The sequence below is a fragment of the Calliopsis andreniformis genome, chromosome 6 (assembly GCF_051401765.1).
Source record: "Calliopsis andreniformis isolate RMS-2024a chromosome 6, iyCalAndr_principal, whole genome shotgun sequence".
Classification (NCBI taxonomy): Eukaryota; Metazoa; Arthropoda; class Insecta; order Hymenoptera; family Andrenidae; genus Calliopsis; species Calliopsis andreniformis.
In genome coordinates, this window is record NC_135067.1 from 4,555,755 (window position 1) to 4,573,206 (window position 17,452).

A 17,452-nucleotide genomic window follows, 5' to 3' on the forward strand; every position below is an offset into this window, starting at 1 on the left:
GGCTCATGATAATCATCTCCAGAGAAATTTTCATTAAATAAATATAAATATATTTTGCAATGTAAAATTGTAATACAATGGAAGAATAGACGTCTAGTATTAAAACAAATTTAACATAATTGTCATTTTTCGATTATTTAACATGATCATCTACATATAACTATCTCTGAATAGATTTTGTTTCATCGAGAAGCTAAAATTTTGCTACGGCACTCAACACATTAATTTATCATCTTTCAATATTACCAACAGGATTAGCTTTAGTATAATAAACAATATTTTGTAAAAATAAATCCCTGTATATTTGTAGACAAATTTTATATACATATTAACATAATGCAAAATATTTTCATAAATGAAATTGACAAAAATAATCTATTCGAATAAATCCTAAAACTGTAAATAAAATAAGTACCACTTATTAGTAACAAGTAATTGCCAATAACTTTTCTTTATTTGCTTCATTCATGTTACATCCATAACCTCTAAGCGCTACTTATACAATAAAAATCTTTATCATCATCCAAAAGCTTTCTGAACCGTCTGAAAAGTCCATACTTATTACACAGAAAACAATAATTAATTCTTAATCATTGCTGAAAGCAAGATTGCTTAGCTCCAATTATCATAAAAAAAAAAGAAGAAAAACATGAAAACAAGGAATCGATCGATCTTGAAACCCCTGCAAAGTGCAACGCATCGGAGTTTCCATCCTTTCCAACGCTTGTAAAGTTGTAACCTCTGAAAAACATAATTCGTACCTTTACGGTACAAAGCATGGACCTTGGTACGAAAGACCTATCATATAAAAACGTTCACAAGCATGGGGCTCGTTTCTGCACCGAAAAGAAAGGCGTCGACATAACGAAGGAGTATACGGCTCCTCCCTTCCTTACGCTCAACTCAACCGTCGTCCTGCGATTGTCACCGTTTCGACGTCGATTGAAGCGAGAGAGGAACAAAGAGAACGCGCCCAGATAACGACAGTATGCTGCGACCCCGGTGAGCATGACCCTGACCGGGGGCTAGCACTAAAAAGAGGGGAAGGAAGGCCAGAGAAAGTAGGAGGTGTGCATCGTTTATCCCTCTTCGACGGGGTGGGCGTCCGGCCAGTTGCCGCGTACGCCCCTGTCTAACGAACCTCTGCTCGCTGCTGGCAATTGCGAGGCAAGCTCGACCAATCAGGGCGCTCGTACGGTCGCCTCACGGACGGCGACGTTGCCACCTCGTGTACCGCCCCACGGCGAAAGTAGTCCTCTTATAGCGGTATTCGTAGCTCTGTTTTCGCGAGGGACGGCCGACCAACACGTTGCAAGCTCTCGTACACGTGTGATATCACACAGTCAAATCGGGATCGCGTGCGCCAGGTGTCGCAGACTCGACGTAACTTATCATCGAAAACCTCCTCGGTCGCGAGATTCTTCGTTATTACGCCCAATACAGGAACAATCAGCTCCTCAACATTTGTCCCTGTTTTTGGCGGCAACTTCAAACGAAGCGTCGATTTTCCGAGCTGCACATGCGACTGACTCAATAATCGAACCAGTGACAAGAAACTTCTCGATGAAGCTGGTTACAGACAGCACTACGTGAAAAAGGAGTCACAACAGTTCGAGGGAATAGTATTGACCGAAGAAGGGAAAGCGTAGATCGTCGACCGCGATCGCTCCATTGCACAGAGTGCGCGCGCGTCCAGCGAGACCGCCGTTTACGCGCGTGTTTGTGTGTAGGTGAGCGCACCGCAGGACGCGACTTGACAGCAACTGTGCGCTCGAAACGAGCAGCTCGACGTTTCCCTATCACTTTCCGACCTGTTCGCGAATAAATTCGATCCGATGAGACCTCTGAGTGTGACGTGTGATGGCCGCCTCGGATGTGACCAAGGGATGAAACCAGAAGCGTAAATAGGAGGAACGGTGCGCGATATCTGTCCCCGAGGGAAGGAAGCGGGTGGCGGGAGCACCGTGGGCTATTGCAAACGGAGGAGCACGTGCGGTTCGCGAGTTAGGTGGAGTCCCATGTGCAAAGTGGGTGGAGGCTGCATCGTGAGGCTGCCTTCCCCGTTATATCGCAGGTACGCGATTGTGTGGGTGAGCGAACGGCCGAGTGGGCGGGTGTGACGACATACGCCGCGCGCCTCTCTTGCGTTTCGTCGGTCGTGCGCGTCCTTGCCGCGCGGTGCGATATTTCGAGCAGCGGGTGGGGCGGCAGGAACAGGGGCGTAGAGAGGCGGTCCTCGATCGGGTTCTCGAGGAGTGCTCTCTGGCCTTCTTCGTCTTCGGAGAGTGGTCTTCGCACGTGTCGATATCTCGTTTCGAGTTGTTGATGCTACCCGTAATCAGTCCTTGGCTGACCCGTGGGCTTGATCGACCAGTTATCGTATCCTCTTGATGTTGCTGGTTTGGAGGACGAGCCGCGAGGTGTGTTTCCTTTCATCCAGGAATCCAGATATGCGTATTCTTAAAACGTGTCAGGGTCGTTGTGACTGTAACTCAAGTCGCGATCGGGGAATGGAATTTGGTTTTGAGAGCATTTCTCTGTTCTCCTTGATAGGGTTTCCTACAACAGTTTTATATGCACAGAGTCTATGTCTAAACTATTGTTTAAAGTTTAATGGATTGATCAAATCTACAAAAATGAATAAAAGAAGCTTTGATATTTATAGATAAGTGTAAACTAACTGTTTTAACATTCAGACTTTTAGTCTATAAAAGTTTGACAATAATCAAATCACTATTAATGTGACTAAAGAGATGAATTATATCTCTCTTATACTGTCTATTAGTCAATTAGATCTTAACTAATAGATACAGAGCCAAAAATTAATGATAGAAATATCATTACCAATTTGTTTCTTTATTTATTATCCTTAATTAATTAAGGAATGAAGTAGTTCTAATGAAAGCAAAATGAATTTTCAGATCAGACTCTCGCAGAGCGAATGTTCTTATGTGCCAGGAATTAAACAGTCAGTCAAACTCAGTATAGCAAAGAATGGATTCCTAGCATAAGGGTGCTGAACATACAGTTACTATTGATGTGAATATTGTTTTCATTATACAACAAACGTATTAAGTATTCTCATCATGAAACGCAGTGTAGATGGGAGACCTATAACTCAGGTAAAATAATTCTAACAGTTTACTCAAGAACTTTGAATTTAAGTTAAATGTGTGAATATAAAGAAAACTGTCAATATCAATTAATAGGAAGAGATGGAAGAACATGATCCCTTACAAGCACAGCAGGCTCAGCAAGAAGAAGCTGAACAACAGCAACAGCAATTGGAGCAACAAACTGCCCAACCACAAATTCGTTTTTTAAGTGCGAACGTTTTACAACAGTTGCAGCAACAACAAGATGTTCAACAACAGCAGCAGCAACCACAAGTTATTACGCTGCAGCAATTGCAGAATTTTGTGCCTTTACAAACACAACAGCCACAGCATGATCAACAGAGAGCGCAAACAATTTCTGTACAGTCTTTGCCTCAACAGTTCTTGCAAGTGTGTTGGCAAATAATAGTTAAAAAAATTGTATATCGTTAAATTGCATTATCTCTGATACATCATAATAATTGTTTTAGGGTGCTCAATTAATTAGTACACAAACTCAAGCTGCACTTCAACAGCAGCAGCAACAAACACAACAGCAACAAGCGCAGCAACAACCACAACAGCAACAACAGCCTCAACAACAACTTAGTTACAGTGTAATTCCCCAAATGCAAACTGTTAATATAGATGGCCAGGAGGCACTCTTCATACCATCTTCTGCTATGTCTGCCGCAGGCGGACATCATCAGAGTCAACCTACTATGCACTTCACTACAGCTAATGGGCAACAAGTTCAACTTGCTAGCCAACAAGTACAATTAGCTAATGGTCAAACTATTATCACACCTCAGCCAGTTAGTCTGATAAGGGCACCCAATGTCTTTCCTACTTCTATTATTCAAAATATTGCTGGACAAACAGTTCAATTACCAACAGGTGTGTAATTTTCATATAGAAAATGGCATATGTTTTACATATCGCACAGTTGCTGCAATAACAATATAACTAAGAACTCTACTAAAAACTCAGAAGCAGCAAAAGAGCGATATATTAAGACAATTTTAAACAATACTTTCTTATATTACAGGACAAAGTGTACAAGTGAGACCACTTCAATTTCCTATGCAACATGTTCAGCAAACTGTACCTGTTCAGGTACCAGTTACTGCCAGTAATGGACAAACTGTATATCAAACAGTACACTTCCCTGTTCAAGCATTATCGAGTGTTTTCAATGTGCCTGCCACACAAATGATACCACAAATTACTCAAGTATGTGATAACATTTTTTTAAATAATTGTAATATGTATTATGGAAATCTATATTATTAGAAATGTAAATTATTTACAGCAAATTCCTCAAGTAGCTCAAATAATCACACCAAATGGACAAATTCAACAAGTCCAAATTGCCAACTTGCCACAATTGCAAAGTTTACAGGTGAATATAAAATAAAACAGTATATTGTATTGTAATATATGTTTTTATTAAAAAATATTGGTATAATAGAATCAACAGGTAACACAAGTAGCTCAACAAGTTGCTCAGCAACAAGCACAACAGCAAGTAGTACAGCAACAAGTTCAACCCCAAGTAGTACAAACTGTACAGCAGCAGCAGCAGCAGCAGCAAGCTGCACAGGCTCAAGTACAACAACAACAGCAGCAGCAGCAGCAACAACAACAGGTCCAGCAAGTTGTTCAACAAGTTATACAACAACAGCAGCAGCAACAACAACAGCAAGCTCAACAACCATCCTCTGCACCTTCGTCAACAGTAGCGACTTGGAGCACAACTGTTACAACTCCCAGTAATGTCCAGGTAAAAAAAAGTAATAAAAGTTAATGAATACTATTAAAATGAATCATTGTGTGTGTGTGTGTTCTAAAAAACAATATTTTTCTACAGGTACTTGGTATTGGAACACTTGGGAGACCAGTTACAGCGAGTGGTAATGTAATTACTACGAAGGACGGACAAAAAATTGATGTACAAACGCTATCAGCTTTAACGAGACCGCCGGAATCAGTCGAGGGAGATATAAAAGTAACAAGTATTGATGCTAGACAATTAGCCAGCGGTCAAGTTATACATATTCCGGCTGCTCAATCAGCACAACCTGCTGTTCAGCCCATTACTATTACAGGTATATGTCTACCGAGGCTACGTATATTCAAGATATTTTCTGCTTCCATTTCTCTTGTTTCATGCATTTTTTATTGAAAAGGAACGCAAGCGCAGCAGCTGACTCTAATTCCTGCATCTGCATTAGCAAACTTAACTGCTCAACAAGGCAATATGATGAGAGGCGTTGGCAGTGGAAGTATAATGCAACTTCAGCCTGCTGCTGGAATGAATACAACAAATGGTTTTCTTCAATCGATACCTGTACAAAATATCCCAGGTCTCGGTAACGTACAAGTTATACCTGCAAGTGCACTTCAACCTGCCACCGTTCAAACCTTACCTGCAACGGCCGCTGCGCCTATTGTGGCAGCCCCAACAGTACAGTTAGATTCCAACGATCCAACGAAATGGCAAATCTTACAAACCCTTCAGTCTAACAATACATTAACTGCGCCCACTCCCACTACACACCAGCATCAAGTGACCACTGCAGCAACTACAAATGTTGAAACAGATTCCAATAAACAACATAGGAGAAGAGTTGCTTGCACATGTCCAAATTGTGGTGATGGTGACAGGTAAAAATGTTTCAAAGATGATTCTATTGCCTAACGATGTTATGCATGTACTTTATCAATAATGAAACTTACAATTTTTTTTTTCTTTTTTCTTTTAAGGAATAGAGATATGACCAGGAAACGGCAACATGTTTGTCACATAGCTGGTTGTAACAAAGTATATGGAAAGACGAGTCATTTGCGGGCTCATTTGAGGTGGCACACTGGAGAACGACCGTTTGTTTGCAGTTGGATATTCTGTGGCAAAAAATTCACTAGGTCGGATGAACTTCAAAGGCATCGTAGAACGCATACTGGAGAAAAAAGGTTCCAGTGCCCCGAATGTACCAAGAAATTTATGCGATCTGACCATCTGACAAAACACATAAAAACGCACACGAAGATTCGTAGTACGGTAAGAAAAATTGTGATTGTTAATACAACAGAAGTTGTTTTCCAATAAAGCTGGAAACGTAAACAGAAACAATCGCAGAATGATAATTGTGACTATTTGTTTTACTTTTAGGAAGCAGCTACTTCGACACAGGAAGGCTCTTCCGATAGTCAGTCATCCACGGATGAAAAAATTATCATTGCTCTTCACAAAGAAACAGAGCAATCCGATATCGTTATTACTGAACAAATGGATGAGATGAAACCTCAACCAACGAATCATGTAACGAACGAATAACTTTGCTACATGGATCACTCTATCTGTGAAAATATTATGTGAAACTGTTGATTGAACATTGATTGTTGTTACATTGGATTGTTTATGTCAGTTTGCGAAGATTATTGCAATTATTTTATGCGAAGAAATGGAGAAAGGGGAGGGAAAATGAAGAAAAAAGAGATGGAACTTTTTACAGGGATTATCGTAATTCATATATTGCATAATCTATTTTTATATGGAAATGAATGCTGTAAATATGTATATATGCAATGTATATTAATGTAAAAACTTTTGCACAGAATGAATTTTACACTTATAAACAGTTTTTGATATTACGACTTATGGTAGAAATATTCAGTCTTTCACCTTATTGTAGTGAAAATTTTTATGGCACGTAGAGACAATAATGTTATATTACGAATTGATCTTTTCCAGACATATTACATCTTGTATAAAATAATAGGAAAAATAGACAGAGGAAAGGTAAGATGTTTTGCATTTTCAAGCAAGCAATTGTTTTGAATTATTCATATAAGAAAATATTGAAATTTTCTCCGATAGGGCCTTGTTGTACTATCTACATACATATGTTATTATTAGTATGTTAATTACGTACTGTATCAAATGGTACTGTTTTATGAAATGACATGTGTTTCATGTTTTACACGCTTTTCTCCCACACACATCCAACAATATGTAAAAAAATTGTTTCTCGTATTTCGAGCAATAGATCTCTCGTATGCTACAAATATTTTATACATTTATACATTCTTCAATTTCTCCCAAGAATCGACGAAATCATGTTAATTCCTCAATCTTTTAATAAACTGGCTAACCAGAAAGATTAACACGTAATTAAAACATTTAAAATTAAAATTTAGTATTTATACTAACGGTATTTCATAAAATTTAGAGATAGAATATAAATCCCACTAACTTAAGATATTTCATACATATTTTTCAATATCATTATTGTGTATAATATTCGTTTACTTTTCTAAGCGTTTTTATCCGATTTACTAATACTTGAATTTTATTTTTCATAGATTTTCAAAGCATAGTACTTTTTAAAACTTTTCAGAATGTATATCTTGAATTTTTCTGAAAATTGATGAGAGATCCCAATTAAAAATTGAAATTAGACAAGTTTAAAAATTATAATATTTCTTTATAAACTGTTGCAGTTTCAAAATTTAAGAGTGTGCAGATACCAATTGTCGTCTCTATTTTATTTAAAAATTTTACTTTACAATAGCTTTAAATTCTAATTCTAAAATGTTAGTGAAGCTATAGTGCATTTATTCTCTCGGAATAGGTAAGTAGAATATTTGTGTCAAATAGCTGGAACGTTTGAAAACGGATATGTATATGTATATGAATTTAGAAGTCGGTTCTCCAATGGAAAGCGAGGATACACATTCATTTACCATAGCCAATCAAATAATAAGTTACAATAGAAAGACACCGTTCTCGTTTCACTGCGCGATTTTAGGGCCTGCCAGGTGTGGTGTATATTCAGGTGCACTTGACGTGTGTGCATGTTCGATCGGATATGACTCGTCAATGCCATAAACAAACGGTCGACTATTGTCGGGATGTGCATTAACTCGATCGTTTGTACGTGTGCCGGTTTTATATTGACTTGTACCCGTAAAAAGTACCAGTACACTTGAATCATTCGTCCCTCGAAAATTTTGGAATGTCGTGGGTTTCTATCCTTCATAGTGAATCGAAAGCGGACACAAAGTGCGGTAGTTTCAAAGGCTGTCTCGCAGTAGAAAGATCCTCTTTCTATCAGTTTTAGGTAAACAGACAATAGTAACGCGGATCACTCTACTTAATGTGTATCTCACAGGATTGTGAAAAATTTCAATAGAAACGTAAGATATCACTAGGAAGGTTGAAAATGATTTTTGTGCTAACCTAATTGTGTATCTTCTCTGTAGGAGGTCTTATCTTATCTTCTTAAAATGTACTTCAACCATTACACCATTTACCATCCACAATTTAAATTAGTCAGGAAAGTCAAACTGTGTTTTTATAAAATGAATTAATTCCATTAGGAATATCAACTATTTTTGTAAAAAGTTGACCAAGAATGCCTGCGCCACCTCCACCTCCACCTCCTGTCTTCAATGCACCCAGTGCAGGCACTGGAGATCAAGATAGGAGTTTGCTTCTTCAGTCGATTAGAGCTGGAAAATCCTTGAGGAAAACTGTGACTGTAGACAAGAGTGCACCTGCAGTTAGTGGTAGATATATTATAGAATGCATATGTTACTTTTCTAAGTAGTATTTATGTTGTAACAATTGTGTTTCTTCTAGGTAAAGTAAAGAGTGATTCAGGAAGTTCTTCCTCAAATAGCAGAGAAAATACTTCTGTTACAATAAACAGTGGCATTAATAATTCAAATAATGGAGGACCCATAGGACTAGGTGGATTATTTGCTAGTGGTATGCCAAAATTAAAACCTACAGGACTCAGAGCAGTTTCAAATGAGAAGGACACTAGCAATGTAAATAATACAAATTACAGTCAATCACCTGCTCCTAGTGTGAAAAGAGGTCCGCCTCCTGTTCCACCTCCAGCTACACAAAAACCACAAGTATTTAATCAGATATTAACAAGTATTAATAACAAACCTCAGAAGTTTACTAGTAATTATTTTAGAAGTCTAACTCATCGCAAGGACAGAGTACTACAGATTCTGCTAGCTCAAGTGTAGATGTACCTAAAGGATTTGGGAAACCTACCCTTGCACCTAAACCACCTTCCACCCCATCAACTACAGTGCATAAACCATCCCCACCCCCCAAAAAGTTAAACTTGACCACTGGAACAAGCGTATCAAGGGCACAAAGCATGCGATTACTTAGGTCACCACCTGTGCTTGCTCCAACTCCACCATCTCTTCATCAGTCGCAGGATTGTTTAAATGAAACACAACCGAGGCCTACAAATCGAGTACTAAGGCCTCCAGTTGCAAAACCTCCCTCTCCTCCTACTTCTAGAACGAATAACGCGACTGTGACAGCAACAAGAGCAGCACCGCCACCACCTTCCAGAGTTACGGTCAGCGCACCATGCATACCTCCTCCACCTCCACCATTACCGCATCGTCCTGCTCCTGTTCATCAGAGATTAGCTCCGCCGCCTCCGCCACCTCCAACACCTCCCACGAGGAGTTCTTCGATGCGTAATGGACAAACAATAAATGCTCTAGACCTTGAAATGCGATTCGCAGACATATTTCATACTAGTGCGAATTTTCCGCCGCCGGAGCCGTTCAAGGGATTTCCGAAAGTCTACAGCAGCAGAAATGGTGAGAATGACTTATTTCAAAACCAATCGCAATTGCATCGTTCCTTTCAAAACCTTACTATTAGACAGTATACTTCTAACTTGTTCCTGTAAGTTTCATTTGAGTTGTCACATATTTTTGCATTTCTAAAAATATAAGTGAAGGCTTACTCATTGCTTTGTTGTGTGATTTTTTTTTTCACTGAGTGATTCATTATACTAAAATGTTGCATGATTCCTCCTATTCTTGAAAGCTAATCGTTTTTATTGTTTGATTTAACGCATGAATGTAACATTCGTTTCATTGTTTGTAAATTTTTATAATGAAGTGTAACCTTAAAACATTTAGTATTGTCAATAAAAGCATACAATGTGGGTGTTATTTTATGTTCATTTACATATGTATTAATAATTGCATATTTATCATTTTGTACTAATAATTTGCTCGATTATATGTTATAATACATGAAGACATTATGAGTGACTAATAAACTGGATTGGGACAGTTGATATTAAATGCATGTGTAGTTATCTAAGTCAACAGAGTAATCCTTGTTTACATTGACATCAACTGTTTTTAAGATTTAATTGTATGCTGCTAGTGCAAGTAGAAATCAACTAATCTTGAAGTAAAGGCACATAAACTTGAAATTTACACGCATCAAGAGGAAAGTAATACAAATGTTCAAAAATTCTAGCGGCGAAACAACAGGCACCTGCGCCACCGATGCAAACGTCTTCTATATCCAATACGATGGTACCAGTAAATACATCATCTGGTGGTTAACTGTGGCAGTGCAATGCAACCTCTGTGGCACATTAAACATTTATTAAGTAATTTGATTTATTTATTATGTTAATATATTAATTTTAATAACTTTTCAAACAATATTACAACGAAACAGAGTGCTAGGTAAACAAAGAAATCACATAAAAAGAAGTCAAAATAGAAGTATTAAAGGAAGTAATTATTATAAATTATAAACATTTTATTTTATTAGAAAAATAAAATGTTTATTCTAATTTTATAATTTTATAGTTCGCTCTTTTTTGTCTTGTGTAAATCATTGTGGTATAAGACTGCATGAAATTATAGGATATATTGATTTCTAAAACCGTGTACTGTTTAAATTAAAAATTATACAGAAAAGTACCGTGGTTTTTTCAATAACAATAAAGATCTACAGTAATTACTAGGAATAAACTGACCATGTACATTTAGTGATAGTATTCTAACGGTTTTATTAAAAAAAAAAACATAGAATGTTATATACTTTTATTTATATAACAAAGACTTTTTATTGTTTATTAATGTACAATATTAAATATCAGAATTTTTTAGACATAATTATTGTATCTGGCAGTCAAACAATGCGAAACTTTCCTAATCCTACTTGTCGTGGATCCATGACTCAGTCTATTTCACAGAATTTACGTTGACAATGAAATACATTTGTATATATATAAACAAAAATTCTTAACGTGCTCGGTTTTTATTAAAAATAGGCAGTATAATATGGTATCGCAATGATTGATAAATATATCTACATCGATGAATAAATCCAGTATCCATCGTCCCTGAATAAGGGAAAATAATTTTTGCATTTAGTTGAATTAATTGGAATCTTCAAATTGGTAACTTAAATACAGGTCAACGCAAAGAATGACAGTATAAATTAAAACGATCTTTATATTTCTAGTTCCTTCTCAACGATTTTACGATATTCGTCAAAACCTCCTTCGATACACTTAACAGAACCCTCTCCGCACACCCAGAGTTCAGTGCATACCATGCGAATTAATCTTTCATCGTGCGAAACTAATATGACACCAGCCTAAAAAAAGTATTATAAAAAAGGTCAATATATATTTTATAAATTTTATAACCATGAATACAGTAAAAGCTAAATTAAGAAGAGAATACAGAAAAGAATACAGTAAAAGCTAAATAAAGAAAAATCTTACTTGACAAGTGTTGAGAGCTTTGCCTAAGGCTTCAATTGATTCAATATCCAGATGATTCGTAGGTTCATCAAGCACTAAGAAATTTGGCATAGCTGCACACATTAATGCAAAGGCAACTCTTGATTTCTGTCCTCCTGATAAGGAATTGATAGTTTGCAAAGCTAAGTTCCCACTTATTCCAAAGCTTCCGAGCATTCTTCTATATTCTTCTATGGGTTTACCTGTAGTTTTAAAGGGAACGCGGTTACTCAAGCATTATCACATAACATTTTCTCATTCATTTTTATACCTGGAAAGTGGTTTTGCAGTAATTCAACTGGGCATACGCGCATATCCAACTGATCCACATGATGCTGACTGAAATATCCAAATTTCAAATTTCGATGAACATGTACCGTGCCTTTAGTTGGGCTCAAAGTGCCTGTTATTATCTTCAAAAGCGTTGTTTTGCCCGCGCCATTTTCTCCAACGATACAAATACGGGATTGTAGGCTAGCGGTAAGATTCACACCACTAAATAGCAAATTATCAGTTCCTCCAGTATAACTGAAAGACACTTCGTTGAGTTGTAATATTGGAGGACTTAATGGTTCGACATCTGGGAAACGAAGTGTTACTTCTCCCTCTTTTTCCATTGGTTTCAATTCCGGCCTAGTAACAATAATAATATGAATAATAGAACACCTAAAAATTTCATAAATTTTCTACTTACAATTTTTCTAACATCTTTATCTTGCTTTGTACACTAGAAGCACGATTAGCATTATAACGAAATCGATCAATGAATTCCTGTACATGGGCTCTTTTGGCTTGCTGAGCCTCATATTCTCTTTGCTGGTTTCTTTCACGTTCTCCTTTAGTTTTTGCAAACTGTTCATAATTACCGCGGTAAGCCTCTATTTTTTGTCCGCGCAAATATAATATGTCGGTGGGAACCTGTTAACAAATATATTGTCATAATCAGTTAAAAATTTGTTAAAATTGTATAAATATATCACCAATTTAATATATATATATATATATATATATATATACCGTATCTAAGAAGTTTCGATCGTGTGAAACTACAAGCAACGTAGTTGGCCACGATTGAAGATATTTTTCTAACCAAAGAATCGCTTTGATGTCAAGCATATTCGTAGGTTCGTCGAGTAATAGAAGATCCGGCCTAGAGAATAATGCACGTGCAAGTGCGAGTCTCATCCTCCAACCACCAGAAAATGACTTAGTTGGCCACGATTGTCTTTCGACAGAGAACCCAAGTCCAGATAAAATGGCACTGGCTTTAGCAGGCGCTTTATCTACTTCAGCTAGCTGCATCGCTTCATATACTTTAGCTAATTCCTCATCTAACGCGTCTCCTTTACCGCCGTCCTTTTCTATCGCCGCTTGTAGTTCCGCTTCTTTGCTGAGTAACACACTCCGTTCTTGATCGCATTCCAATACAGATTCAAGAGCAGAAGTGTCATTACCAGCAACTTCTTGTTCTACGTGCAGCACTTGTATATGTGATGGTATTCTCAACTGTTTACTGTGATAATTAATATGAAATGATAAGAAAAATAAGATTTATTCATGTTTAGGAAATTGTTTTTACTGTACCTAGATATCATTCTCAACAAAGTAGTTTTACCAAGACCATTTCTACCGATAAGGCCATAGCGTCTACCAAATGCAAGAGTCAAATCAGCTCCTTGCAATAAGATTCTGTCTCCATATGCTACGTCGAAATTTTCTATCCTAATGTCTTGAGTTTTATTTACACCACCCTTAGTTTCCATTCGGCTATCCTTTTTACTTGTCATTTGACTTGCACTTGCTGCTTCAATACCATGACTTATATTATTCACACGTCCACTTGACTCATTATTTACGCGTTTTTCTTGCTTCTGTTGTAACTTTGCCTCTGCTTTTTCTAACTTTTTAGCATCCACTTTCTATTCATCATTTTAAAATAATGTAATGCTCCTCATATTTATATCAATATCTGGACATATTTAATTGAATACTTACCATTGCATCATCTCGGGTAGTGACCCATATACTTTTTATTTGTTCAACTTGAGCTTCTAATGTAGCAGCCATCGTACCCAGATGAACAGGTGCATTTAGCACTTTATTCACACCATTTTTTCTCCTTTCTACGTCTCCATCGTTCGAATTGCCTTTTAGCATTTCCAATAGTTTTACACATATTTGCCTACAAAATATTAAAAATTCGATATTTATACAATAAATATTCGATTGAAAATTAAAATTATCTAAAAACTGGATTAAATAAAAAACAAATACAATTATATTATCTCAGAAACAATCACAACGAATTCAATGAAATGAATATAATACAAAATACAATCAATGGTAAAGTAAAAAAGATGACAAAGTATGAACACGTTTACAGACCTAACCTCATTCTCTGGCTTCTCAGCGACTTCATGTAGTACTTCTCCTATGGCTTCATACACCTCGTCACCATCCTCGAAGTCATCTTTCGAACTGTCTAAAATACCTTTGCACAAAGAAACATTCATATTACTTTTTCGTAAGCCGCGGAAAGAAATGATTTTGCAACTTATAGGTTATCTTTCCGAAATAATACCTTCGACGTATTGATACAAATCATCATCTATCGTAGGAAATTGACTGCGAATATATTCTCCACAGACTGCCATGCCAGTTAACGTGCACAATAAGAGTGTCAAAGGGAATTTACTCGTAACGATTTGTGAAACGATACGCTTGACAGAACGGACGTCAAAATTCTCCTGAACACTGAGAACACATGTTTACGCCATTTTGGGACATAGTGCTGCATTTGAGACATCGTCCAAGCAGATTCATTCGAATCGGGACGAGTTCCCTGATGTAGAATCTGTGTATGTGTATTTGCTCAAATATCGTTAAAACCGCGTGTTCGCGCTAGCATCTCGACGAATTCTCTCATCGTATGTGTGTTTTCATTTCGATCGGCCGAATGAAATAGTAAAGTGGCCATTTTGGAGCTGTCAAAAGTGATTCTCGCTGTTGCGTGTAATAGCCTCTCTGGCATCTCTTTGACAGTCCAGCGGCAATTGTAGTTCAGTTTTTATGTCGCGAAAGGTTCGCATCACAAAGAATAAATGTAATCTCAAGCGCCGAGACGTTTCGAGGCCGGTTAAACGTGCAAACATTATTCGACGTCGATTCAAGGAAGATGGAGAAAGTTAAGAGTATGTACCATGGATTTTTATATAACGAGACTCTTAGCTGTTTTCTAATGTTCGTTCAATAATATTCATTAAGAGATCTATTTAATTGTTTTCGTCGGATTGTTTTTCGAGAAGGGAACAATATAGCTGTGTACAAAATAGAGAAAATGGCGACCGACGTCGAGGAATCAGATACCGACTATCGTGAAAGACCTGTCTCACCGAAACGACAATGCACGCGACTCGTTAACGTCAACGAGACACTTTGGGATACGGTAATTACATGTGACACAATTTTAACGGTACAGGATGTTGTTCATTTGGATTTCTTATCCATAGGAGAAGAGTTCATGTGACAAGGAAGAAGTGGTTGAAGATATAAAAGACATTGAGTGTGATGATGCAGAAAGATTGGCTAATGAAAAGTTGAAGAAGTGGCAAACCTATCAAGCGGCTAAGGGATGTGTGGATAATGCTATAAACATATTTAGAGAGACATGTATCAAGAGAGCAAATCTTTTACGTCGTCTTGAAAAATATCAGCTTCAGTTGTTTAGAGGAAATGACATGGAAAATACTGCTGTTATGATGGCCATTCGCAACCATGGCTTGATCCAGTCCGATAAACTGATTTCTCAGTCCAGTGCTCTTTACAGGATTAAAACTCCAGAATGTTTGACTAATAACAAGTATACAGACACACATTTTTCCTGTCCCTCAAATCAACTGAAAGGTGTTGGGAGTTATGGAAACTCTATGGCCACTGCATCTACAAACTCTTTGAGACTGAATAATTCTACTGATATGAACGGACATGATACATCTGATTGGGATTTAGATAAAATAGATGAGAGTGATCAGCAAGAAAATTTTTTAGAAAGAGCAATTGCAGAAGCTATCAAGAAAAAAGGACTCAGTGCTCCTAGCTTTGACTATGGTAGAATAAACTGATAAAATGTCTTACCTTAAAATGCGTTTATAAAGTAGTGATGCATATAATTTTTTATCTCTGTAAATCTATTTCGATTTGTATGATCTATTTTGTGGATGATATTCATCAGATGTTATCTAAATAATTCTACTCAAGGAATTGCGCTCTAATAACAAAAAAATTCTCTGATGACTATCTGTTTCTTAGAAGCTAGATTTTATTAATATATAAAGCAAAATGACAGATGTAGTACAAAATTTGATTTATATTTGATCAAATTTGATGAAATCAAAATCGATTAATTTTAACAGTAAAAAAGTGATACAGTGTTCATGATACTTAATTTGCTCAGAAAAATTTTGAAAAAGAACTCAACAACCTCACATGCTTTGACAAATAATTGAATAAGATGAATTGAACAAAGAATATATGTTGAGTGTTCCTCTTATTCAAAGGTTCTAATTCATTCCACTGTAGTATTGCATTGCTTTGATTCATTCCTAAAGATGAATGTTGCTGTAACACTTTTTGTATAATGTAACTCTTACAGGATACATAAAGTATGTTCATCTTTTAAAATTAGTACGTATGATAACAGCAAAAGGCCACTGTATGTAAGAGTATTATAGTCATTTTTTTTTCTTTTTCTGTAGAAAGGCCTTTATAATATATGTATGTCATATCTGTAACTAGATTGTTACGTACGAAACGTACAAATAAATTTCCATTTCACGTTACACGACGCGATATATATCTCTATTTAAGAATATGTAACGTATTCTCTGCAATTCGTATTTCTAGTGACTACAAATAAAGAGATATTAAACGAATATAAGATTTATTTTTAAATATAACTATTTATTATAGTTTATATTAATAAAATTTACAGGAGATAAAATTGTCCTTTAGTCTTTGGTATCGGTACGATTTTCGTTAGAAGTACCTAGGTACGGTTTCGTAGAATGAGATTATGACCTGGATGGAATTAAGGCAATTGTCCCACAGGTAGAACAATTCAATGGTTTACGTTACGGTATTTCAACTTAAATACAAAGCGTCTTCTAGCTTTCCTACATTAGCTATTCTTGGACAAGTTTATAAATTTTAGAGTACAAAGTACAAAGCGTCTATTTTCAATTAAATGTGTATTTCTTATCAAACTGAATCGTTACAATATTTTAAGTTTTATCGATTACGCCCGATATCAGCAAAATTTTGATAAAAGTTAATGATGACTAACATCCTAATTCATATTTTTTTAGCGATACCGACATTACTTTCGTTGCTGGCATATGTCTCTCGGTATCCAGAGGCGGTAGGGCGCGCAAAATCAATAACGCAATCGCAGTTTATTTTTTAAATTAAAAATAAGTATCACACTCGAAAAGAGAGAAAGAAAAATACGAAGCGCATCGATTACATTCGGTTATCTTGTCTTCATCGAAAAGGTCGATACACGAGCATATGAACATATATTCGAAATATATATGCTTAATGCTCGTAGCCATTAATCGTACCGTGAATCCATACATGCACACCATTGCAGGTTGCTCTTAACAATTTACATATATCAAACTAAAATGGTGGAATTCTATATATGATACAAAAACATTAGAGTTTCCTGAAAATTACAAAAAAATGTTTATTATTTCT

At 36.5% G+C, this 17,452-nt stretch overlaps 4 protein-coding genes across 12 annotated transcripts; 3 read left to right on the forward strand and 1 right to left on the reverse strand.

The window, feature by feature from the left end:
• Positions 1–1,401: 1,401 nt before the first annotated feature.
• LOC143180885 (uncharacterized) lies at positions 1,402–7,165 on the forward strand. 4 transcript variants are annotated; one of them, XM_076380904.1, is made up of 11 exons: positions 1,402–2,074; positions 2,922–3,122; positions 3,210–3,506; positions 3,587–3,992; positions 4,144–4,328; positions 4,408–4,497; positions 4,567–4,878; positions 4,966–5,203; positions 5,285–5,762; positions 5,862–6,156; positions 6,268–7,165. In XM_076380904.1, exons 2-11 carry the CDS (start codon positions 3,087–3,089, stop codon positions 6,430–6,432), a joined length of 2,502 nt encoding a protein of 833 aa, XP_076237019.1. In that variant the 5' UTR covers positions 1,402–2,074; positions 2,922–3,086; the 3' UTR covers positions 6,433–7,165. The 4 variants fall into 4 exon arrangements, with proteins under 4 accessions (XP_076237019.1, XP_076237022.1, XP_076237018.1 ...); XM_076380907.1 differs by lacking the exon at positions 1,402–2,074 and adding an exon at positions 2,115–2,420 and having other exon boundaries at positions 5,330–5,762; XM_076380903.1 differs by lacking the exon at positions 1,402–2,074 and adding an exon at positions 2,116–2,420.
• A 747-nt stretch (positions 7,166–7,912) lies between these two features.
• Positions 7,913–10,954, forward strand: LOC143180319 (uncharacterized). 4 transcript variants are annotated; one of them, XM_076379965.1, is made up of 6 exons: positions 7,913–8,294; positions 8,361–8,386; positions 8,478–8,666; positions 8,740–9,020; positions 9,086–9,737; positions 10,414–10,954. In XM_076379965.1, the coding sequence occupies exons 3-6, from the start codon at positions 8,513–8,515 to the stop codon at positions 10,500–10,502; spliced, it is 1,176 nt and encodes a 391-aa protein (XP_076236080.1). In that variant the 5' UTR covers positions 7,913–8,294; positions 8,361–8,386; positions 8,478–8,512; the 3' UTR covers positions 10,503–10,954. The 4 variants fall into 4 exon arrangements, with proteins under 4 accessions (XP_076236080.1, XP_076236078.1, XP_076236081.1 ...); XM_076379963.1 differs by having other exon boundaries at positions 8,361–8,666; XM_076379966.1 differs by lacking the exon at positions 8,361–8,386.
• Positions 10,955–11,391: 437 nt separating this feature from the next.
• On the reverse strand, positions 11,392–14,451 carry LOC143180318 (ATP-binding cassette sub-family F member 3). Of its 2 annotated transcripts, none has more exons than XM_076379961.1 (9): positions 14,280–14,451; positions 14,084–14,189; positions 13,694–13,880; positions 13,283–13,617; positions 12,716–13,211; positions 12,393–12,616; positions 11,970–12,331; positions 11,681–11,901; positions 11,392–11,550 (listed from the first exon to the last, which is right to left on the reverse strand). In XM_076379961.1, exons 1-9 carry the CDS (start codon positions 14,350–14,352, stop codon positions 11,404–11,406), a joined length of 2,151 nt encoding a protein of 716 aa, XP_076236076.1. In that variant the 5' UTR covers positions 14,353–14,451; the 3' UTR covers positions 11,392–11,403. The 2 variants fall into 2 exon arrangements, with proteins under 2 accessions (XP_076236076.1, XP_076236077.1); XM_076379962.1 differs by having other exon boundaries at positions 14,089–14,189; positions 14,280–14,413.
• On the forward strand, positions 14,291–16,629 carry LOC143180320 (uncharacterized). 2 transcript variants are annotated; one of them, XM_076379967.1, is made up of 3 exons: positions 14,291–14,889; positions 15,001–15,143; positions 15,208–16,629. In XM_076379967.1, the coding sequence occupies exons 1-3, from the start codon at positions 14,874–14,876 to the stop codon at positions 15,817–15,819; spliced, it is 771 nt and encodes a 256-aa protein (XP_076236082.1). In that variant the 5' UTR covers positions 14,291–14,873; the 3' UTR covers positions 15,820–16,629. The 2 variants fall into 2 exon arrangements, with proteins under 2 accessions (XP_076236082.1, XP_076236083.1); XM_076379968.1 differs by having other exon boundaries at positions 14,293–14,889; positions 15,004–15,143.
• Positions 16,630–17,452: the final 823 nt, after the last annotated feature.

Excerpts from the sequence above, each read along its gene's own strand:
- LOC143180318 (XM_076379961.1), bottom strand. The coding sequence starts at position 14,352 with ATGGCAGTCTGTGGAGAATATATTCGCAGTCAATTTCCTACGATAGAT. Across the intron at positions 13,212-13,282 it reads TTGTTGAGAATGATATCTAG|TAAACAGTTGAGAATACCAT; the intron begins GTACAGTAAAAA and ends TAATTATCACAG. Across the intron at positions 12,617-12,715 it reads ATCGAAACTTCTTAGATACG|GTTCCCACCGACATATTATA; the intron begins GTATATATATAT and ends ATTTGTTAACAG.
- LOC143180319 (XM_076379963.1), top strand. The coding sequence starts at position 8,513 with ATGCCTGCGCCACCTCCACCTCCACCTCCTGTCTTCAATGCACCCAGT. Across the intron at positions 8,667-8,739 it reads GAGTGCACCTGCAGTTAGTG|GTAAAGTAAAGAGTGATTCA; the intron begins GTAGATATATTA and ends TGTTTCTTCTAG. Across the intron at positions 9,021-9,085 it reads CAGCTACACAAAAACCACAA|AAGTCTAACTCATCGCAAGG; the intron begins GTATTTAATCAG and ends TAATTATTTTAG.
- LOC143180320 (XM_076379967.1), top strand. Across the intron at positions 15,144-15,207 it reads ACGAGACACTTTGGGATACG|GAGAAGAGTTCATGTGACAA; the intron begins GTAATTACATGT and ends TCTTATCCATAG.
- LOC143180885 (XM_076380904.1), top strand. The coding sequence starts at position 3,087 with ATGAAACGCAGTGTAGATGGGAGACCTATAACTCAG. Across the intron at positions 4,329-4,407 it reads TGATACCACAAATTACTCAA|CAAATTCCTCAAGTAGCTCA; the intron begins GTATGTGATAAC and ends AATTATTTACAG. Across the intron at positions 4,879-4,965 it reads CAACTCCCAGTAATGTCCAG|GTACTTGGTATTGGAACACT; the intron begins GTAAAAAAAAGT and ends ATTTTTCTACAG.